The 24256-nt window shown below is 40.2% G+C and overlaps 1 protein-coding gene and 1 long non-coding RNA gene across 4 annotated transcripts in view; one reads left to right on the plus strand and one right to left on the minus strand.

The window, feature by feature from the left end:
• LOC148225566 (uncharacterized) overlaps positions 1 to 13320 on the minus strand; it is a 72648-nt gene extending 59328 nt beyond the window's left edge. For 2 of the 3 annotated variants that reach the window (XR_015808392.1, XR_015808395.1), the window contains exon 1: positions 13241 to 13320. This is a non-coding gene — a long non-coding RNA (uncharacterized LOC148225566). Of the gene's footprint in view, positions 1 to 3084; positions 3395 to 13240 lie in introns of those variants that run through there. The other variant, XR_015808394.1, reaches the window with a different exon arrangement.
• MAL2 (mal, T cell differentiation protein 2) lies at positions 13054 to 23923 on the plus strand. The gene is made up of 4 exons (XM_014870104.2): positions 13054 to 13271; positions 15490 to 15660; positions 19524 to 19682; positions 22046 to 23923. Exons 1-4 carry the CDS (start codon positions 13137 to 13139, stop codon positions 22124 to 22126), a joined length of 546 nt encoding a protein of 181 aa, XP_014725590.1. The 5' UTR covers positions 13054 to 13136; the 3' UTR covers positions 22127 to 23923.
• The last annotated feature ends 333 nt before the right edge of the window (positions 23924 to 24256 follow it).

The raw sequence follows: 24256 nt of genomic DNA on the forward strand, positions 1-24256 counted from the left end.
GTCTAGAGGAGGCCACCAAAATGATGAGCAGGATGGAGCATCTCTCCTGTGAGGAAAGGCTCAGAGATTTAGTTTTGTTCAGCCTGGAAAAAAAAAGGCTTTGGGGTGACCTGATTGCAGCCTTCCAGTACCTGAAGGGAGCCTACATGGAAAATGGAGAGAGACTTTTTACAAGGACATGTAGTGACAGGACAAGGGGGCATGAGTTTAACTGAAGGAGAGTAGATTTAGATTAGATATGAGAAAGAAATTCCATACTCTGAGGGAGGTGAGCCCAGAGAAGCTATGGATGTCCCATTCCTGGAGGTGCTCAAGGCCAGTTTGGATGGAGCACTGAGCAACTTGGTCTAGTGGAAAGAGGCCCTGCTCACAGTATGGGGGGTTGAACTAGATGACCTTTAAGGTTCCCTCCATCCCAAGCCATTGTATGATTCTGCATAGAAGAGATCTCATTTATCTCTGTTTTCAACTCTACCATCCATCAGCCTGGCCTGAAGTGTGAGGAATTAATAGTACATAGGCATGCAAGCCTGCACAGCTTGTAGGCAACCTAAAAACAGATAGAGTAGTTCTAGTGTCTGAAGTCCCCAAAATCTATGATAAACATACAGAAGTCTAGTACAAAGAGAACAGTGTAAAGGAAGAAACACCATTCCTGTAAGCTGTAAACAGGCACGTGTAATATAAGCTATACCATGTGCACTGCTGGTTTAACAAGTGATTCTAGGAACATACTAACTCTCTAACTCAGAAGCCAGTGACGTTTGATGTTTAATGCTAAAATCACCCATGCCTTTGCAACACAGGAAGAAGCTATAGAACAGGTTTTATCCCCTAAGAATCCATATTCAGGATGTGGTTGAACAACTTAGTCATGCAGTTCAGAGGGACTCACTGGGACTGTCTGGCTACTTGGATCTCCATGTCAGAATGCCCAGAAAGAATCACATTTTTGTATCTTTGAGAATACTGACAGAACTTTTTTCTTCAGACACAGCAAGTGCTTAGTCATGGTTTGCCTTTTCTCACAGCAGGAGATGCCAAAAGAAATCTCAGGGCCATTGCAATGCAAGTCTGTAGGTTTTCTTTCCCACTTAACACTAAAAATTAAGGAAGGGTATCTGGAAGCTAAGGACAATGCTAGACACTTGGTATCACACAGAACAGGTCACTGAGCACCAGATGCACATAGTCCTCCTCTGGGTATACAAAGAGCTGGACATGCCATCAGTTAGTAATGCAGAGGGATAGCACTGCAAAGGCAACCAAACAATCATACATCCTCAACCTCACCCTAAACAGGAAAATTCTCCAAACCACTTGCCTGTTTGTTTGATTCCAAGTTCATCTCTGAGCATTGACCAACACAGGAGCATCCCAGGTGACTCTGTGACTCAGAACCACTCTTGTAATCTGGTCTCTCTGACACTTGTTCCTCTAGAAAACCTCCTGCTGCTACCAGCAGTAAATTATCTGTGTTGCTACACACCCTCCAGGAAACTATTCAGATCTGTGAATAAAGGGGTGGGACCACATTTATTTTCATTGCTCCCCTTCTATTTGGGGAGTATTTGGGTAAACAGGTTCACTTTGCATGACATAACTCAGCCTGAATTGTTCCCTGTCTGGGAGTTGATGTTCCTCAAAACTAGGCCGAATTACACTTTTTAGGATCTATTGTCATAAATTCATTAAACTAAACACTTTGGTTTTAGAAGAATTAATGGGTAATGATAAAGAATCAATGACTAATTCAATAAAAAGCTTCTTGAGGAAAAATAATGCCTTTTAGAAGTTCAAGCCCAAGGCTGCTAGCCTCAGTCGCAGCAGGTCAGTTCCTACCAGTCATGCAGAAGTGGCATAGTAATATCACTGTGGGTAGCCACAATCACTTCTCCATACTTCATCTTTACTTCTGACCCAAAAAGCCACCAAAACATGCTTACCAGACTGGAAGTCCATATTCTGAAACCCTCTGGCCATACTGAGACCACTGGCTGACAAAATTTAGAGGTGTCCTTAATGCTACATCCATCATGGATAGGCCATTTTCCTGTTCTTTAGGAGGAAACTCAGAGCTGGGAGAAGGTGAAAGTGAAGCAATACTTTGCTGCAGGATCAACCTCTGCCTTAGCTTAGACCAGTTGCTCTCCAAGACATTCAAAATCAGGAAATACAGGTCTGAGTTGAAACTTTAGGGGTTTTTTAGGTGACTATGAGTTATGAGTAAACCTGGACCATGCTCCATGTAGAGGAAGGAATGACTATTGCAGCCTCTGGCTGCATGGCTGAGTGAGGAAGTGAGTGAGAAACTTGTGCTGGATTTCTACAGTGGAAAGGCTGAAACTGCCCATTTCTTCTATCCTTATCCTCTACTACCACACCAGCTTCACCCTTTCTTAAATAGAAAAAATAAACAAAGACAACCCTTTTACCCACTCTGTATTATTGGAACATTGGGCAGAGTTACACCAGCTGGAGCAAGCAGATTTGGGGTGGCAGTTCCTTTGCTAGCTAGATAAGAGGGACAGCAGAGGAGCACAGCAGATGCCAAGTGTTCAAGCCAGCCAGGCATAAGTATGAGCAGGTGCTTGTGCAGCCCATTCCTGCAGCACTAGCTCCAGTTAATAAATTCTACCAAGAAACTCAACTCATAGGCCAGGCCAAATAAAAAAGCCTATACCACAGAGGAAACCTGGCAGGTAGGTGCCTGCCCCATGCCTTGTGGACACAGGCTTGAGCCTTAACTAACTAAAATATTATAGCCATGTTTTGCAGAAAAAAAAATATACGTGCTATAATTAAGAATTTGGGCTACATCAAAGGTTTCCACTGCTAGACAATGGAAATTCACTGTGGTGGGTAAAGTATCTTAGGTTTATACATTAGGTGGATGGAGCCAGGAACATAGGAAATGGTGTCTGACTATTTATTATTTATGGTCTGTTAATGTGTGACACCTAAACCATTTTACCCAATCCCAGTATAACTTTTTAACATATTTTTCTTTCCATTATGCCCAGGCCAAATGTTCTTTTTTCAATTTATACTTGGTGTTTCTTGTCCTCCCACCACTTAACTTACCACTGTGAAGAGCCTGGCTTTGTCTTCTTGAAGACACCCTCATAGGTGCTGGCAGGCTGCTAGCAGGTCCACCTGAAGTCACCTCTTCTCCAGGCTGAATAAATCCAGTTCCTTTAGCTCCTCCTCACATGGCTCTGACTCCAGCCATTCTGGGGAATCTCAGCTAAACTTGGCTCCAATTTCACATTGCCATTCCTGGAGGGGCTCAAAAGGACACAGTGCCTAGGTGTGGTCTGACAGGTGCTGAGCAGGAGCATAATGCTTTCCCCCAGGCTCCTGGCTGTTCTCTCTCCAGCACAGTCAGGATGCCATTACCTTCTTTGCAGCTGGGGCACACTCCTGACCCACAGACAGTGTGCTGTCTGCCAGGACTCCCCAGAGCCCTTGCAGTAAAGCCAGTCACCCCCAGCATGTATTCATGCAAGGGCTCAGCATTGCCAAGTGACAGGAACTTTGCATTTGCCCTTGCTGAATTTCATAAAGTTCCTCTTGGCCCATTCCTCCAGCCTGCTTAGGTTCTTCTGTACGGTAGCAGTGCTTACAGCACATTCATTGTTCCCTCCAATTTGGTATCATCTGCAAACCTGAGGAAAGTGGATTTTATCACCTCCTTAAAGTACCTGGTAAATATGTTAAACAGGACTGTTCCTGTCTCTAGATCCCTGTGGCACTCTGCTAGGTAAACAGGAAAATGTTGTCTGGATAGAGAACAACTCATTTAACCATTCTCTTCTGAGCCAAATCAATGGATTTTTAGCCATACAGACTAAAACATCCATCCCAGACGGGATATAAGAATGTTGTTGGAGACAATATCAAAAGCCTTGCTAAATTTGAGGTAAATGACAGCCACTTCTCTCCCCTCATCAACAAATCCAGTCATAGAATCATAAATACAATCAGCCAGCCAGACATGATTTACATTTGGTAGATCCATGCTGAGCACAGAATCAATATATCCCATTATAACACATTTTCCTCCATTTTAATTAGCACCTAGAGCCATAGATTGCCACATTCTTGACCATAGCCACAAGTATATATAGGCATCTCTACGTAGTTTTACATACAGTCTTAAAAATACATTGCAATTGTAGTTCAGCTGGCTGAAAAGGTTATTGAGATGCAATTTGACACCATGTGTGATGACAAATAGTAAATGTGTCACAGAGAGAGGATTAATATGGTTATTTGGAAACATTGCCCTAGATTGTATTGATTTAATAGGTTTGCATGGTACAGGAGCCATAAATTGCTATTTCTTTTTTTCCTCCTTTTTTATTTATTAAAGTCATAAGTAAACTACTTAACATGGGGAAAAAGGAATGAGCAAGATCAAAATAATATCTTTAATCCGTGTTTCTTTTATGCTTTTGTGGCAAGGGACAACAGCAAATGCTGTGTGCAGTGTGCCCAGCCACGGCTCCGGGCCCCACCCACTCCTGGCCTGGAAAAGTTGCTCCATGCAGATCTTTCAACATAGGGAGGAAAAGTTTCAATTGATTTTCAGGTGGGTGGGACCAGGAACTCGCATCGCTCCATTTTGCAGACAGCAGCAGCAGCCTGCTGAAGCACAATAGCTGACCACACAGAGCTGTCTGTGGCTGGGGAGTTTGTGTGAATGTGTGCATTTTGAGTTCTGAATCCCTAAGCACCTCAGTGCTGTACCTCAGCATCCTCAGTGCCATATCTGTGCCTAAATCCCACGGAGGTCCTGTGCTTAATCAAGTGCAGACCTGCAGATTCTGGGGAAGTCAAGGAACTGTAGCTTCTCATTGGTATGAGGCAGTACATCATAGATGCACCTGCAGAGCCACAATTCAAATTATGCAATTTCATTATATGTCTGCTTTTTTGTCACATTTTTCTTTACTTATGTGTTTTGCAAAGCAAAAATAACTTTTAAAAACTAACCAGATGTCAATCGTTACTTTTGTTTTATTGATGTGGACATAGTTCAAACCTAGAGACTCCTAAAAAGTATAATTAATATCTTTTTGAAAGCAGATTTCAGTGATGAAACCCTTGTTCATTTTTTTTCTCTTACTGCAAGTAAGATGCTGCAAGTTTTGCTATCTTGTTAACCTCAGCAGTAAATTGCCTAGCAAAGGATGCTAATTTTCCCAACTTCATACAATAGAAGTCTTTATGTCAGTTTCCCACAACATTCCGGGAGTTCATGGAACACTCTACTACGTGGAGGGTGGAAGGAGTCACAATGATGATCAGTCACTCAGCAGAAGATTAGGTAAAACAGTGCAGAAAAGTGTGAATACAGAATTGGCAGATGCTTACCATACGAGCTGATGGATTATTTCCCACTGTAAGCTAATTTCTAGGTCTTGTGAAGGCTTTAAAGTTTCTCAGAGAAAATCTTAAATGTTGTCAGTAGGTCCAACAAGATAATTCAATAGCTCAGGAATACTTTCTGCAGGTCCATGTTTGCAGGAAAGAGAACTTTCTCAGGACCTGAAGAAGCAGAAATACATTTTCTGCAAAACTAAGGACAAAGCAGACACAAATGATTCCTATGATCTACATCCACATACCTACTAAACTACAAAAGAAATTGTTCATCAAATGATGCTATTGCTTTCCTGTTTGTAGTGGAGGGTCTAGCCGGGTAACTGGAGATACACATAGGCACTTGGTAAGCTGAATACCAGCTGGTTTCTTTCTGGTTTCTTTCATTGTGCACCAGAAACCCAAAAAGACTTCATGTGAGGTTAAGTTTTTTTTTTTTTTTAGTATAGCCAGATGTAGAAATGTATGAACACAGTACTCCTGTACAACAAATTACATCTTCAAAGTATCCCATAAACAGTAACTACACAGCAATTATACTATCCTATTAGTAAAGTAATGCACAGAATACTGACCTATTTATTCTTTTGCTATTATGTAAAATTAATGAGCTGTGTTTTTTGACCACTGATTCATCCTTCTTCCAAATACCTGTGGATTAAAATTTAAGCTACTTAAATAGCTCCACAAAACTACTGGTAGGCAGAAAAGGGCAAGGCTATTCAAGTATTTGAAATGCACTGCTACAGACTGTAAACACTCTCAAGGATATGTGAACATAAGGTCCCATTCCAAATCAAATTCCAGGATAGAAAAAAAAAATTTTTAAAGCTGTAGGTAGTCTGCTGTTTAAAGTTTGTTTTGTTTTTTTAATTAAAATGCCTTGTAAATAAATTACAAAACTTACATGGTAGCCAGTTCACCATCCCTTTTTATCCCCTCATCCAGCACATCTGAGAACAATGTGCAAGTCCACTGTCAGGAGCTATTTACTGTAGTAGGTGAAAACACTCTACATAGGAGAATCATGTGCACAAGCATGTCCATCCTGAAAGATGTCAGGAAACAAAGTGCAAAGCCAGACGCAAATGAACACAAGGAATCATCAGCAACTGTGAATGAAATAAAATATTGACATGTGGATGAGATAAAATATTAATGTGCTTGCCACATTAAAAACCATGGAGGGAAAGTGAGATAGTTTTTAACTTATTTTTCATAGCCTAAACCACATGTTAGCAGAATTTGACTCAACATGAGGACAGCACAAAACACCTCACCTTCCTTGATGATGTGTAAGCTAAACCTGCCAGCAGAACCACAGATTGTTTTCTATCCAGAAATTGCATACATACTGTGTGTAACACTTATTTCTTCACGAAGGACGTCAGGCCAACAGGAATGCAGTTTAACTGGTTTAGGATTTATGAAAGAAAGAAAAGAAAAAAAACCCCAAACCTGTTTGCTTTCCTCTGAATCAAAACCTACTTGATCAAATACTTAAACTTACAAAAACATTATGAAATAATCTGAGGCGAGGTTCAGTAGGAACTAAATAGCTGAGATAGGCATGCAGAAATATATTCACAGTAATTCCCTGAAAAAAAGGTATTGTTCCCTTGTGTTATGTTAATTTCTGATGTAGCTTCAGGTTTTGATAGCTCAGAAAGTGTTACTGTTTGGCATCAGAACTTGATAACTTTGGCATGAGAATTTGCCATCAGTATCAGGACTGGTTTTCAGATGATCTGAGCACATAAGCAGGCAGCATTTCTCAATCTGACATGAGAAAAATCAAGCATTAGAAGGAAGGTCCATGTCCTGTAAGGGGCATCCAGTTCCTGAAAATACCTGATTGTTCTATGGGAGTTTATCTTTGCAGAGGACAGGCAGACTCAAAATCTAAAGTTCAAGGTTAGTGAACATGTATTTGTGCTTACTCTGAGTAAAAAAACCCAATAACAACAATAAACCGAAACCAAGAGAAACCAATGCTGATATATCATGAATCATTCATGTCAATTGAGATCCTTGGAGTCCTCCAGGACATAAAATGCTGTAAACTTCACTCAAGAAAATTACACTCCAGGTTCCAATATCCCTAAAATCACCTATACGTAAGAACAACAAAACAACTCTTTATGAACAATTTGAATTTTACAATGAAATTAATATTTATTCAGTACAAACAAATAACTGTGATCGTTTTATTTTTCCCTTTAATTAATATGGGAATAGCAACAGAGTGTCTAAAGATGCAAAGCATATCTCAGACCACCTGAAGGTTTCTAGAAGCTGCATCAGCATTTCTTATCTAAAAGAAAAATCCCAATAATGGCTTTCCATTTATCATTTAAAAGAGTAAAAATGTACTGTACATTCCATAGAGAAGCTAGAACGTGTCAGTGCATCTGACTCATAAGTTTTGTGTTTATTTTTAAACTATTCTGTTAGTACTGAAATTAATTAATTTTGTGAACACCAGAGGCACTTGGAGGCTTGGAGACATTTTTGAAATGATGCACAGTCAGTAAAAGGATTATAGGTTTGCCACTGATTCGGTAGCTGAAGAGGGCCCTCAGCCTTATAACTCCAGCACCTACTGTAACTAACAACAGATGTCCTTAGAACAAGACCCTGCTCTTTTAAGGAAACTGAAACTAAAAGTATAGGAGTTACTTATGATTCCCTTAACGATGCCTATACTTACAAAGGGCTCTTTACCATCCTACTAACAGTCATCAGGTAAGTCCTAATTATGTGTATACATTGTAACACTGATAAATCCTTTTAATTGCAAATAAATAAACTCTGAGAGCTTTGAAATCTATAGACTCACTCCTTTTGCAGCAGCATTTTCATGCTATTTCAAATCATAACCATGCTTTTTTATACAATCATATTTTAATGCCCCTATGCTTCTCCTTCCTGAATTTGTCACAAAATAAAGCCACCATTGTCTTTTGCCTAATTATCCTTTGTCTTCTATTGGATTTTTAGCTAGTATTTTGCTCAATAAAAGTCCTCAAAAGGCAAACAAACTGCAACTGAGGGGAAAGGTGACTTCCTGAAAGCACTGATAGTTCATGAAAACAATGGATACCTTCTGCTGCCCAAAGAGAGATAAGATCAGGGGCCACCACGTTATGAGCAAAGATTACTAGATCGAGTCTTGAGTGCTAACAGAGTGAGAAGAGGCCCGTGCCACCTGCAGTACCAATGGCAGGGTCTGTGCTGCATCCTGCAATGGCAGCACTTGGCACATCCTCCTTCAGTCCCTCTGCAACGGGCTGAACTGGTCCTTTATACCATGAAGCTGGAGGGAGACAGGGAAGAAAAATTATTGCTGCTATCTAGCTATAGACTGCTATTGTGCAGTCTATCTACTGCTTTCCCTGGGCAATTCTGTCATGAACAACCAGTGCTATTTACTCATCCCTTATCTACAACAGTGTTATGCTCCCAGTTTGTACCTCTGAGGCCTTCACACTCTCTTCTGAGGACAATCCATGTAAACCATTTTTTCCTGCTGGCTCACCTATGCCAAGAGCAGAACACTGACTTCTTGAGACATTTTCCCATTAGGTTACTTGGCTTTGCTCTGCCATGCCCCTCTCTACCTACCTTGCCTCCTGCACCATCTCAGGTAAGGATCCCCCTCTATGCTATGATGAGATTCTGCATTTTTACCTTTGCTGCACCCTTACATATCTAAAAATAATTTCTCAAAGTAAATCAAAGGAAAATTGGCCCTTGGCACATTACGCTATATTAGTAGAGAACAGCAGTGCCACCAAGTCAAACAAATGAAGTGCTGGTAACCTTAGGAACATGGAAACAATGTTATGAGAACAGGTCAGGAACCTCAGCCTGATCTCCCTAACACCAGTTTACTCCACTAAGGAGGGTCCCTGGCTCCATGCCAGCCTCCAGCTGTTTGGTGCCTGTGTCAAGAGACCCTCAAAGACTCCTAACCAGCCAGCAAAGATTCCCTGCTTTAAAGACTACCCTGAGAGCCGGGTCAGTGCCTTTCATCCCACAGCTCTGGGCACAGAAGACACTTCCGCAGGAAGAGGCCATGTCCAAAAACCACCACAGCCTTATAAGCCAGCCAGAAATCACTGCTGAGAGCAGCTCTGAGACTACTTTAAGCTGCTCCAGGGACTGATTTGGTAACCAGGCATCCCTGGCACTGGTGTACCAAACAGGTAGGACATTTATCTTCACTTCCTCTCCTCAGCACACATCCCAAGTTCAGTTTAACTGGATGAAGTGAGAGATTTCAACAGTTGTTTTTCCCTTAGTGTAATGATGCAAGAAGAGGCAGCATGCATTCACAAGCCTGGTCCTGTCTGTTAAAAATGAAAACGGTTGCACTGCCTCCCAAGAAACCTCAACAATGTGGTGGTATTTACACACTAATTCATAATATACACAGGTCCAACCATGACCCTGAAGTTCTGTTACCACTGAAATACCCCACACAAATGATGCTAAAGGCTTTCCTTATCACTTATCTTATGCAAATCAGTTTTATGCCTATTTAATTTCACTGGGTAAATGGGAATGACTCCATAGTTTGTACCAGTATGAGATCAGAATCCTGCATGCAATTTCCAGCAGTGTGTTAAATTAATTCATCCATAAACAAAAAGTCTGTTTTGCATGATCAGCTCCAGGCTTTCTATTTTTGATATGTAACTAACTATAGGACTAGGAGTGTTTGTGTTCCGTATTAAGAAAGAGCAACTATGCAAATCTAAAAGAAATACAGATGACTTCTGGGGAAAACTTCCTCCAGAACAACAATGTAACTGGAAGACAGAAGCAGATCCTTCTACCGTCAGGAAAACCTTGCTTAGCTCCACTCTGGCTTGGGGAAATCTGCTTGTGCACAAACAGAGGCACAGGAGAATAGGGTTACTATCATTTATTTGGTTTGTATTTTCCATCTCTTTGACCACTTTGACAGACCACCCTTGTGCATACTGTAACATAGGACATGAGATTACATCTCTTATTGAAGGACTCCTGATAACATACTCAGATACGGTGTTAAGGACCATGAATTCTGAAATTGACATTACTTCCACCTATTATTCTAATATCCTTACTAATATTCAGCTCTTACAGAAGCATCATGCCCATACATCACAAAAGGTAGTCTGAATCTTACTGCATAGGACTGCTGTGTAAGTAATTTTCACATCCAGTACGTTCTTTCAAAATACTATTTTATCTTTTAGTATAGTTGATTACAGATTTTCATAACTTACTGCATTTATCTATTGGCTGGTCACCTGGGGGAGAAGAAATACAGAATTCCAAAGAATATATTTTAATTTATATATGTGCTATGCAAATCACTATATGTGGAATGAAATAATAAACTATTTTTCATAATCTAAAATTGACAGCAACTGGATTAGTAGTTCTGTGACAATGCCTCCTTTACATTAGACTGCCATAAGCATAAGAACGCAAAGGGAAAAGAGATTTTTAAAGCCACTTAAGAGCAGTTTTTAGTCCTTGTGGTTGTATAGACAGACTTTTCTACGCACAGTAAATCAATATACTTCTGTCTACTTGTTGGCTGTGGTGGACTGGAAACTGCATTATTAGTTTAACTTGCAATGTGCCAAGATGCAATTAGTTACACAAAAATGCTATTAGAAAGCAGTTCAACACGAACATGTGCTTTTGCGTGGAAACTTAAAAATGCAATCCTGACACTAATCTCTTAAAAAATCCGGTTCTTTAGAGATTCAACCAGTACATGAATCAGTATAAAAGCAATCCCACATGCCACTGTAGCATATCTTGCCTGAACACAGCAAAAATATATTAAGCAGCCACTTCAATTTTAATGATTGGTATTTAGGAAAAAGCACAGCCAAAAATCTACTCAGTGGATCTATACCTAGCTATAAAAGTGAAACTAGGACTTTTTTGTTAAAATTGACTTAAAATTTCAAGAAAATAAGTGTTACAAGGAATGCGCAGATAAAAAGAAATGGTATTTACAAGCAAGAAACAGTGACTGCACATGGTATGTAATCATTAGTAAAATCCAATACTGCTGGAGTTCACACAGATTAACTGTGCAGCTGGATAATAACACTGGAAATGTTTATGACCAAGTATTATTTGTACTTCCTTTGTGTAAGATAAGGACAATCACATTTCATGTTCTGAATCATAAACTAACCAACCCTGTTTTCCACCCACTCAGACTTCTCCCTCTGCAGGGCAGTCTTAACAGATTTAGGGCCAGACTGTGAAATTAATTGGATATATTGTCTCCAGAATGCAAATCCAAGAACAAATCCCCTACACCTAATCACTCAGGGACAAGCCTGAACACCATTCTTTTCCAAAATACACCCGAACCTGGTCCTGTAGGCATGTACTTCCAGAACCTGGGGTCTTTTCCTGGAGATAAAAGGATGGAACACAAGGTTCACTTTTAAAATTGATCTAGAGGAAAAAACATATTGTTGCATTGGATAAGTGATGGGGTAAAGCACTCAGAAGAGAGGGGAGGCTGGGCTTAGTGCCTTCTTCAGCCTAAAGGGGATTCAATCCCACATCTCCTACTTAAGAGTTCAAGAGGCATCCAGCTGCAAGAGGCATAGGGATGAAGACAGAGCAAAGGATGCAAACTTTTGCTTCTTCCTCCTTTAGAAACCATGATTTCAAAACCAAGTAGCTATTAATGCATTTTGAAAGCATCACAAACCTATTTATGTACAGAATGCTATAGCAGAAACACAGATGAGTCCTGCTTTATGGAGCTAACTGCTCTTTACTTAGGGCTTGGATTGGAGTGGGGAAGACAGGGATCACAGACTGTGGCATTTCTTGTCATCACAAAGCATATCCAAGAAACATCATGCATCTAAAAATAAAGGAATATAGTCTTCATGCCCAAGCTAGTTCAATTTCCAGAGCAGCTACACACACTTACATGAAACCTTCTTAAAATGTAATCTCTGAAGTCGCAGCTGTATGTGTGGAAGGTAAACACTGCATGGGACAACACTGGGTGAAACTCAATCTTGATCATTCCAGAGGCAGGACATCCCAGCCTAAGTGACAACTTATAAGGGAGAAACAAGTGAAGTACTGCTGGATGGCATATCCTTCATCTGGAGAAGATGCTTATACAAACAAGCATAAGAAAAAGAAAGGATTATAAGTGGTCTGGTGAATGTTCACCTTTCTCTACCCTGAACTTTTACAAACATTTTCTACTAGATTTAAGCAGTGGTGCACAGCTGAGCCAGACTGAACAAGAAGATACAAATGAAAGGTTTTCAATATTTTGAATGGGTAACCTAGTAGACTCCTTTACAAAAAAAAAAACAAAACAAAACAAAAAGCGCAACCACGCAATTTCAAAGCCCAAATATCCGTAACCAGAAGGTAAATAACAACCTTTGGCAAGCCGGCATTAGGAAATCACGCCCCGACTCTGGCCTGATTCAGGACTCGTGAATGCGGAGCGCTGCGCTCCTGGGGAAGCCGAGAGCCGGACACGGCGCAGCTCCAGCCCCGGTGCCCGGCACGGCGGGGCCACCGCCCAGCCCCGGGCGAGGCGCGGCGGCTGCGGGGCGGTGCCGGCGCCGGGCCGGGCCGGGGGAGGTGCGGACCGGACCGGCCCGGCCCGCCCGCACCTGCGCCCGCCCTCGCCGCCGCCTCCTCGCCCACCTGGCCGCGCTCGGCACAGCAGCCGCCGCCGCAGCAACATGTTGCCCAGGGGAGCCTCGTCCATGCCGCCGCCTCCCAACCCCGCTCCCTACAGCCCGCCTCCGCGGGTCACGCTGCCCTCCGGCCTGGAGATCCTGCGCACCTTCTCGGGAGCCGTCATCTTCCTGGAGATTGTGAGTGCGAGGGGCCGGGTGGGGAGTGGCCGAGGCCTGCCCGCGCTGCTCACCTGCCATTTTGTGAGCGGGGCAGGTGTGGGGAGCCGGGCCGGGCCGGGACTCTGCGGAGCTGCACCGGGACCGGCACCGGCCCCGCGCCCTCCGGCACGGCACGGCACGGCACGGCACGGCACGGCACGGCACGGCTCGGCTCGGCTCGGCTCGCTCCCCTTGGCACACAAATGGGTTTCGTGGGGCTGTTTGAGCTGTCGAGGGCTCTGAGCCACTCTATCCCCCCGACTCAAAAAGGCACCACGAGGAGTTACACCAGGTTTTGTCTGTGCAGGTGTCACGCGTCCTCTGCAACCTCCCGCGAGTAGGTTCAATGTCGTGTGTGTGTGTTAGACCTCGCTGGTGTACACGGGGCTGAGGACCTTTGAACTGAGGTTGGCTATGACGCTCTGCAGTGCCACTGATTAGTGGGAGATAAAAACCGAAAAAGATTGGTAGAACTTATCTGACCTTATTAATTTTTTTTTTCTTTTCCTTATGGTCAGAGCAGAATACTGCTTGGATCCCAGCCTGTGAGTTGGATCCCACCTCTATAAAATTGTAAACTGTAATATTGTAAGCTGTAAAATTGTACCTAAGCAGGGAACAAGCTGAAACTCGAAACACAAGTCCAGGCACTAAATCAGGGCCAGAGGCGGTAAGGACAAAAGGTTAATTTGGTTGGCCAACCAATTATACATCTGACAGCCAAGCAGTAGTGGACAAGTAGTAGTAGTGTGAGGGAAATAGCACAACAATGGATGCTGAGATTAGCAGTCTCTACAGTACAGTTCTAAATTTATTTTTAAGGAACCCTGCAAGTTTGCACATTCAAAATACTGAAAACGTTTCATGTGTCTCTGTTTTTTGTTAAACAGACACTTTCTGGTATCCCTTTTGCTTCCTCACTGCCCAGCACTCTCTGGTCACCAAGTAACAGACTTGCACCTGCAGTCTTGTGAAACTAGAGAAAGTTTGGTTCTTCACAGCTAAAAAAGGAACCCTAGAGAACAACTTGACCAGTAATACATAAACCCATGGGAGTTTTGAACTGAGACTAGCAATGCATCTTTACATATGTGCTGCTACAGAGTAACGCCAGAGAGGAACCAACTAATTTTATAGCAGGCATCTTTTGAAAGGTATCTCTTATCCAACTGTGATACAAAAGGAAGCTCTCCGAATCTGAAAATGTAACCTCTGACTTCCTGGTTTGTAAATTTGTATAATTTAAACAAGAAAGAAGTAACTTGCGCTTGGAAATAGATTTTAGTTGACACTATTCAGCAGGTTGGATTATGAAGGTCAATCTTTTTGTAATAAACATCTTCGGAATGAATCATAACTCTCATCTATTTATCCTTTTTTATTAAGAGGCAGGATTTGCAGGAAGAATTAGTAGTGTTCCTTCAGCCAAGAGTTGATTAAACCATGGAAGCCTTAGAGTACATAAATTCTCCAGCGGGCCATCCCTAGCACAGCATCCCTACCACTCATTTGCTGTGAGGAGTCTGCTGAAATGAAAATTGGCACTGCTGAATTCTTATCCAAGTTATGACGATTCTGGAAAGCTCTGTATTTTTTTAGCCTTTACAGCATAGTCTACAACTCACCTTATTCTGTATTCTAGTTTTTTTATTTTGCTTTAATGCATTGTGTCCTCTTTCAGCTTGGTATTACAAATACATTGAAAAAATTGATGTCTTTTTATCTCCCTTCTGTATCTCATCTGATTAGGACAACAAAGCAAAACAATATGAGATTGAATCCAAAGCAGTAGAAGTACATTCTTTTCGTGCTACTTTGTGTATATGGAGAGATTTGTGTGTATGTGTGTGTGTGAAGCATGCTTTCACATTTCTTATATTTTGCTCAAAATTGGAGTAAGGGTAAAATTTTCAGCAGCAGCACACAAGTCACCTGGGTTTGTAAATCCCATTTTCAAGACTATTTTAAGAGAATAAATAAATAAACTTTTAGGAATTTCAGAGTGGCTTTGTCTTTTCACCACTTAGTGCCTATCATTTCTGAGAGGAGGACTTGGGCTCTCTGAGTACTTTTGAGTGCTCTTTCTTGGTTCCTAAGAGTCATCTGATGATATGTAGTGTGATATATTAGCTCTTAGGCAGAAAGGACTGAGTAAAAGTTATCTCTCAGTTTACTCTCTGTACTCCTTTCCTTGCAGCTGTTTGGAACAATAGTCTGGATTTTGGTCGCCTCTACCGGAGTTCCACTGCCACTGCTGCAGGGATGGGTAATGTTTGTGGCAGTGACATCGTGGTTCCTCTCCATTGTGTTCCTCTGTGTGTTCCTCTTTGATTATGCAAATAGAATTTCTGTCAACTGGAACCAGGCGGTAAGATTTTTCTCTTTATTTAAGGATTATCTTTGTTTTATAAACTGAAAATTATTTAATGAGAAGTGTTGATCTTAAGTCTTAACACCTGGCTTTCTGCTTTGGCACAAAGTTTTTCAAACAAAACTTCAAATTCAAAACTGGAAAAAGAAAGAATAGGGTTACAGAGGTGGCAGAGGAAATCCAGGTTTTATGATGGAGGCTGAAGGAGCTTTTGAAGCTGTTTGGAGGAGTACACTTGTCCTCTCTGAGCACATAAAATATATGAATAGCAGGAAGAGGAGTAATTTAACAAGGCATGACAACAAATTTGTTTAAATGGCCTGAAATTATTGTGGACTGGAAATCAGAAAATACTTTCTGACTTTTAGAGAAGAAGTTCTCACACCTTGTGAATAATGAAGATGTACAAAGATACATCTAATATTATAAAGAAAGGATGCATTTATAAACATACTGTGTGATGTAGATGTCTGAGATAGGACAGACTGGACTTCAGCACCCAGAAGATCCCTTCCAGTTACTAAGAAAATCTACTGGTGACTTTTGGGTCAATTCCCAAAGCTAGGGCAGCTCAATGGTGTGTGGTTGTTAGACCTTAGGTGGTAAAAGACAATAACCTGCACTTAATATCTTAATAAGAGACTTAATGTCTTTATCTTTCTTAGAGAGAGCTTGGTGAGACTGCAGATATAAGTATTCTTTGCTGAGCTTTTCAGCTTGAAAACAGAGCCTGAATCTTGCTGCAATTGATTGTTATGGCTTGTGCCTGTAGTTCTCAAAGACTGTAGATTCCTGTTAAAAAAGGGAAGTTTTTTGTATTAGTTTTTGCCAACCACATGGATGCCTCAGGTTATTGATTGGTAATTTACATAATAAGAGGTGGCATAACCGTGATCAGAATTTTTAATTCTTCCTAAAGGACTGCAACTTCTAAACTACTGAAGTATGTCTTCCGGTAACTTCTGATCACCTTCATTTTCCTCCTGGGCAGCTTAGTGTTCCTATTGACACTTCCCTTGATTATAGCTGGAATTGCATGCTTCAGTATCAACAGCTGTGGAAATTTATCTGTTCAGGTAATTCATAGACAGGCCCTTAAAACCAAAGCTCTTTAAAGCAAGTCGTAAATCTTTATGAATTTGAAGCTGTGATAAATCAAAGTCCATCAGTGCTAACAGACTGGATTCTATTAAAAAACAAACTTTAGCACTTTAATAGTGAATAAACATACATACAGCATCAGCTTTCCAGCACAATACAGGCAGTAATTAGGCTAATAATCAGTTACAATCACAGAGACCTTTAAAGAGATTTATGCTGCAACATCCTCACAAGTTATGATGCAACAAAGCCCTTGAGCATAACTAAAGTAAATTAATAGTGTCCTGGGTTTCATTGAAACTGTTTGCCAGTTTACAATCATGCATCTATTTAAGAGTTGCTGGATAAGGACAAAGTCTTTTCTAGATTGAAAATGCTGTACAAATTTCAGTTTATAACAATTGTGTGTGTGTGTTACGCATTGGCTACTTGATGCTGGCAGTTTGTCATACTGTTAATTTTGTCCCCTTGTATATAATAAATTGCTGGAAAATTTTCTATGTCAGCAAATGAATATGTGACTAGTATAAAAACTGCATCTGTAACTTTATCAAAAAAGCTGTCATAACTCAGCATCTTAAATAAATACAGAGAGAATAATTTTGTCTCTAACTTGGTAGCTGAAACCAAGCCCCTTCCAGCAGTCAACAAAAATAAGAGAAGATACTTTACCACTATTTTCAGGTACCCAAATATTTTGTAACTTGTTGACACTAAACTCTTTAGCAGCACTTCACAAGTTGGGGTTTTTTTACCTTCTGATGCAAATACATAATTACTGGAAACACTAAAACTATTTTTGTTACTATAAATGGAGTCCTGGATTTAGTAATACCTTATGCTGTAAATATATCTGCTCATACTAATAGATATATTTAAAAAATAAGATGGTACACAGTGGAAAAGATGGACCTTACGGAGCTCCATCACTCAGTACATCAGTGTATTAAACTAGATGGTATGACAAATACTGCCTTTTACAGCCTGACTCACAACACACACATTTACAAAATTAGATGTGAACTAACTTATGCTGCTCTGATAGTGTTTTGCATTCACTTTGTATGACGTTTCAATGATTACACAAGTGTGAGAGCAAGAGAGAGTTAGGCGCTATGATAACAATTTCTAAAACCCATAAAAAGGTCCCTCATAAGGTCTTGGGGTTTTTGGTCACAGAAACCATAACCATGTAAGTGTGAAACTTTGCTGATGCTACAGAGCTTCACTATAATTGCTGCCAGGAAAAGGAAATTGGAGGGTTTGGCAGGAGAGTGAAGGACATGAAAGAGTCTCCTGTATGCAATCAGTCCTGATATAAGTGGAATGGGGAACTGTAGTAGCAGCTTATATCATAATTTATCAAAACTGACTAGGGTGTAATTTAAGTAGATTTAGCTGCAATCAAGTATGGAACAAGTAATCGGCTTGAAAAGAAAATTCTTTCAGTTAAAAGAAAATCTCACATCTATGAAGAAAATGCATTTCTCTGGACAGGGTAGTGCAGCACATTGTCACTTTGCTCTCAGGCAGGCAGCAGGTAAAGATTGTCACACAGTAATTTCTAGTGCAGGTGAGTGTTGTCTGCTGGACACATCAAGTATCCTGGGTTCTCACTCTAAGCATACTGATAGTCCATTGCACTCAAGTGAAGTTAAAGTTCATAAAGAACTCATTAGTTAGACTGCATATCATAGGTATCATAAAGCACACATATACTTGCATATATTTTAAAAATCGTCTCTGTGGCTTTTACAGACCTTCACAGATATAGGCACAAAGTATATGTTGTATGGATCAAGAATTGAGTGCAGTGCAAATGTCAGCTTTTCAGACAGAATAATGGAAGGAGATGTTGGAAGAATACTTTAGACATTTTAAACTGTACTGGAACATGCTTTAGATCTTGCTGCTGGAACACTGGGGTCTGAACTAGGGCCTACAAAGGCACCAGACCTTTTTTGTGTGTCAGTAATGGAACCCAGAAATCGGAGTTAGGTGTTTCAACCTTACATAGGTTTAAGTAAGCATTCATCATAGAGGAGGGAATTGCCTGGAGAGGGCCAGGAGAGAAGCATATTTGAAGTAAATCCTAAAACCTGTCCTCACAAGTCTTGGACATTTTGTTCCACAATATCATTTAGAACTGTCAGGTTACTGACTATTGGATAGAGCCAAATCACAGTGAGTTGTGCAAATGCCACAGTTCTTGGATCTCATTGTATTGGGACGTTGGACACTTCAGCTGTGTCAAAGCTGAGTTGTTTCTGGGCATTTAGAGAAGCAAAATTTAAGCATGGAGGGAAGATTTTTGAAGTTTTGCTTATAGCTGATAAAGGACTTCTAGGACTGCAACATTGTATTGTATTGCTTGAATTGTGATCAAGTTGGCCTGTATATATCTTCTTTTTTATCTGTCTGATGGGGGATTTCTGTAAACTCCACTAACTTTAAAGTGGTCTAAAATGTCAGCATAAGTACATAAAGATGAGCATGTGCCTCTTAATTTGAAAAAATAGAAGATTTGGGGAGAGGGAGAGCTGCCCTCTATCACTAATAATGGTAATGAGTTGCTTATAATTGTAAGAAGCTGTGAAAACATCTCCAGATTAAACTGTCAGATGGATTTAATAATGCTTATCTCAAGTTAGTGTTATCAGGTCTTGTTTCATGTTTCAGTGTTGGATTTCATTTGTACTGAGATGAGAAGAATTAGATATGTATTGGAGCCCAGACTGATTCTGTTACTTGCTTTTTAGGATTTTATTTTCCATGGGGCTACTTTTGTCTTTTATTTTGGAGCATTTCTACTGCAAGCAGCAACTACATCTCTGCATCACTTTCCCCGCACGTTCAACTCCACGACACAAGACAGGATTCTAAGTGGTCGTGAATATAACATAAGCATAGCAGCCTCGGTAGGTGTTTCATGTATTTGTATCAGGGGAACAGAAGTCTGTAGCAAGCACTTGTAGCCAGCCATTCAACTTGGGAATTGAACAGCAAACTGGAATAGAAAGAGGAACTGTGAGAGAAAGAATTGCCTTTGATAGCAGCAAGTAGTATCTAACAAAGATATGCAAAAATATTGGTATAAGCTAATGCTTATGGGATAGCTACTTACTCTTCAGTATAGTGTAGAGTTGATACTCTTCACTGTAGTGTTTTAAATATATGATCACTACAGCTTATAATTTTTAGACAAGGTATTTTGTAAAAACAGTTTTGGTTGTTAGAAGAAAAAGAACAACTGAGCCTGAATCAGAGGATGAGGTATGAAATTCACACCTGTGCTCAAAATTTCAGTTGCTTTTTTTATACCATTTAGATAGTCCTAAGCATGCCATGGAGATAAAAAATTTGGACTAGGTCTTTGTGAAGCTCACATAGATACTTACCACATCAGGATCCTGCTGTCTCTTATTGCAATTTTTAGAGTGCTTTGCTTGATAACCTAAGCCCAGAATGCATTTTTCTCACTGTAGTTGCATCACCACTGAATCTTTGTATTTGGTGATGTGGGTGTGCATAGCTGAATCAGAAAATATATCAGGCTTTAGTTTTCATCCTGGCTGGACTCTTCAGGGATGAGAAGAGGTGTGTCAGGCTTGACTTAAAGAACTGAAACCACTTAATTTTTTGTTCCATCCAGAGACTTTCCTACCAGGGAACTGTATATATTTATTAAGCTTCTAAACCCTCTGTGGTTATCTGTTGTCCTTAAAACTCTGTGCACCATAACTTTTGCACAGCAAGCACTTTCATTTAATCTTAAGATAAAAACAGGTGAATGGAAAGTGTAAGGTTCACATTCTGTCTGCAAGAGCAGAATAGAAAGGAAAAGCCTTTAGCTTTGGCAAGCCAGGCCCTGAAGAGGTGAAGTGGATGTGTCAGTGTCCCAAGGCCAGAGTTCCTTACATCACCCACCTGCCAGTAACATACTCGAGCACATCTGATCCCTGGGTGACTGTGTGGCACAAGGACAGAGGTGGTGTTCCAGCTGTGCCTGAACTAAGGGAGGTTCTGTATACTAAGCAAATGCATTAAATTATACCCTTAAATGTACCTCTTCAGTATTAGTTTAGTGTGTTCAGATCCCACTGAATATATAGTCACTGCAATCATTTTGTCTGAAAACAGAATGCTGGGGGGGTCCAAGAAACCATCCCCTGCCTCCATACTAATTTTTTAAGGGAGAATTCAGTTCTTCAAGCCCCTCAAATCCCTGTGAAGATAGAGGAGGAGAAGATTCTTTCGTAACTTGCCTCAGTATCTTAAGAGTCGCTGGAAAACGGTGAATGAGATAAATGTAGTCTTTAGAGTGTTTACATTTTTTGCAGAAGTGTCAAGTGCAGAAGAAGTCAAAACATACAGAAAAAAAAATTAGAATCTTTAAAATATTTCATTAAAACAGTCCTGTGAGCCACATGACAAAAAGAAAAAAAGGTTGCTAACATTCTGTCTTTTAAGATGACATTTTTACACCATGATTAGAAATAAATATATGCTCATTTTTTACAGGTGATGGTTCTATGGTGTAGCATTTCTTCAAAACTTTAATTAGTCAAATTAACACTTTTATGTAAAGCAAAAGATGATTGAATTGGTATATTAAAAGAGACAGAATTCATTTTTATCACTGAACAATATGAGAAACGTTTTTTCAGAAATTCAGTTTCTCATTTCTTTTGTCGAGTGTACATTATATGTTCACTTTCATTTTGGCATGACCTTCAGTTCAGATCTATCCATTCAGTTCTTGAGCAGGGCAACTTCCCTGGCATTGTCTGGGAAGTTGTTCTAATGGCTGGGTATCTGGTCAAGAAGGCCAGATGGGAGTTGTTTCTGTGAGTAAAAGAGTTCTGCTGTTTAGAGGGATGTCTTTGATGTTTGCTGGGATAAAGTCATGCAATTGGAAACATCTGAGATTGATGTTTGATCAGTCTAGATAAGAGAACTGAAATACACAGTGTGCATGTTTACTTTCACCATAACTTGTACAGAAATTCTATTTCATATTGTATTTCTAAATGTCTGCTGAAGAAAGCAAGTGCAAAGTAGTAACATGGGGTAGTAGTAAAATGGGGTTATTGCAAAGAAGTTCCTGAGAAAACTTCAGAGGATCCCAAACCTATCTTTACCTTATTAGGCATTTTGGTTGGGGGAGGTAACTTTTGAATCACTTGTGTTCCTGTATTCATTTAGAATAGAAAAATACTGTAGAACAATATGTGTTATTCACTTCCATATTTTTTCTTTTTTTTCTCTGCTCCTCCTCTAGATTTTTGCCTTTGCAACGGCTATTTGTTATGGTTGCAGCACAGCCCTGGCATTAAGGAGATGGAGGCTAAATAACAGTTGAAGAGAGGTTAATGCCCATGTGATCCACTTCAGATCAAATTAAGTGCTACTTGTCTGTTTTACTGTAATTTAATTCTAAAAAGACTTTTCTTTTCCAGCTTAAAATCTACTTTAAATGCAAGTAACCCCTAATCAGGATTTCTCCAACAGAAAAATAGTTTTCATCTCTTCCCTTTCTGATATTTACTTTTGCTGTATACTCATTCTAAAGTACTAGAGAGTTTAGAGATAAAGAGATATCTCATTAACAGACAACAGAACTCCAGTACTACACCAGAAGAGGAAGAAAATGGAAACCAAGCCAGGATGTTAACTGCACAGGCAGCTAAAAAGCTCCCCCCTTGTTAAGCCTTGGGATTAAGTGCTTTGCAGCGTTACAGTGCACTCCACACTGGTAGAGCCTTGAGGCTCCTGGTAGAGTCATGGGTGTTCTGTGTGCTGCTGTTTGCATGATCAGAGCCCAAGCTGACTTTGAAATTCCAACTTAGTGTATATATGTTATTAATTTTGATATATAGAGAAAATATTTTTAAAAACCATCCAGTGAAATCTTTTTATAAGTCTCTTATAGCTATGTCTGGCTAGGGTCACCTGAGCCTTAAAGCTTACTGTGTTCCATACTAGATGAAAACTGGGACTTTCAATCAGTAGTTTATTAGTTTTAGGAATTTAGCTTAATCAGATCTATTTATACTACAAAACAAAACAGTGCATTTGTGTTCGGTATGTATATACATGGTATATTTTTGTTTAACAGGTTTTTTTGCACTGTTTAACTTTGTTGGAGTACAGCTTTGTTCTTGTTACTTCAAGTTCTGGATTTGTCAGGTATTATGTGAGTCAATATAATTTGAATGGAATGTTACCAAATAGCGAATAATGTCTGACCTCAATTCTTGCAGTGTATTATTTGTTGCATTCTAAAGCTGCAGTGTTGTAAAGGTGTTTTTATTTGGACAGATGCCTATGCAACATCTTGCTGAAAGCAGTGGAATGCAAATGTCAGCCCACTGTGGAGTTTGCTTTTCTCACAAATGACGTTTAATTGAGCCTCTCTTGGATATCCCAGTGTATGACCATATGCAATATTATATACAGGAAGTTGATTTAGCAAAGCTAAACTACAGCATTGTGCTCTGCTCCCTGACACTCATGTCATTTTGCACATGGTGAAGCTTTTTGTTATTTTTGTAGTAAATAATTTTGGCTTTTGTCAATCGTGCCAAAAAGATAAGCTGGGACAATAAAGGCTCCCTGTCATTTGTAAAACAACTTGTTCACTACATCTTGCCAGCACACCTGATTATTCTGCAGAGACCAGCAGTGGTTGCTTAAGAGAAGGCAGGATCTCCTTCATTCCTAGGCCTACTCACTCTCCTTGAGCCAACAAAGGTGTCTGCCCTTTATCAAACTTGTCAGGTACAAGGATCTTCGAGGGGCAGCCACCCTCAGCAGTGCCCTGCTGACCCAGGCAGGTTCTTGTGGCTGGCACAGCAGTGAGTGGCACTCTTCTGATTATGGAACCACTTGGTCATGCTGAATACTACGATGGGATATTGTCATATATCTGTTCTCTGAAGTTTTTTTTCTTCCAAAGATTTTTGTACTCTGGCTGATTTTTTTCCCCCCTAATTCTCTCATTGCATTGAAACTTTTTGTGAACGTTTTATCTAGAGCCATATACTTTTAAAAAAGTTTCATATTGTATAAAATACATTTACACTGAAGTATATGGATTAAAGTATATAACAAAGACTTATGCTAAGCAGCATTAAAGTTACTTAATATATTTATGGCAGTAGTCTGGTTATTAATTTTGTTTTTGCTACTCTGACTCACTTGATGCTAGATATACGAAATCGAGGCTAAGATTTCATGAGAAGGCACGGTTGCATTTGGGATAGTTTTATATATATTTAATTCGTTTCACGTCTAGTTTGCCATGTGACGCTGTGTGAATATTGGTGAGAAAAGTAATTTACTATGTTTCAAACAGATGCTGATTTTTGGTTTGGTTTCTCCTGTGATGTGGCTGTGCCCTGCACTCCACAGACTGTATCATGGTTGCAGTCTCTGCAGCCAGCTGAGATAATGGAGGGCAGATCTTAATATTTTGCATATTTAAACTTAC

The sequence above is a fragment of the Sturnus vulgaris genome, chromosome 1 (assembly GCF_052056855.1).
Source record: "Sturnus vulgaris isolate bStuVul1 chromosome 1, bStuVul1.hap1, whole genome shotgun sequence".
Taxonomy (NCBI): Eukaryota; Metazoa; Chordata; class Aves; order Passeriformes; family Sturnidae; genus Sturnus; species Sturnus vulgaris.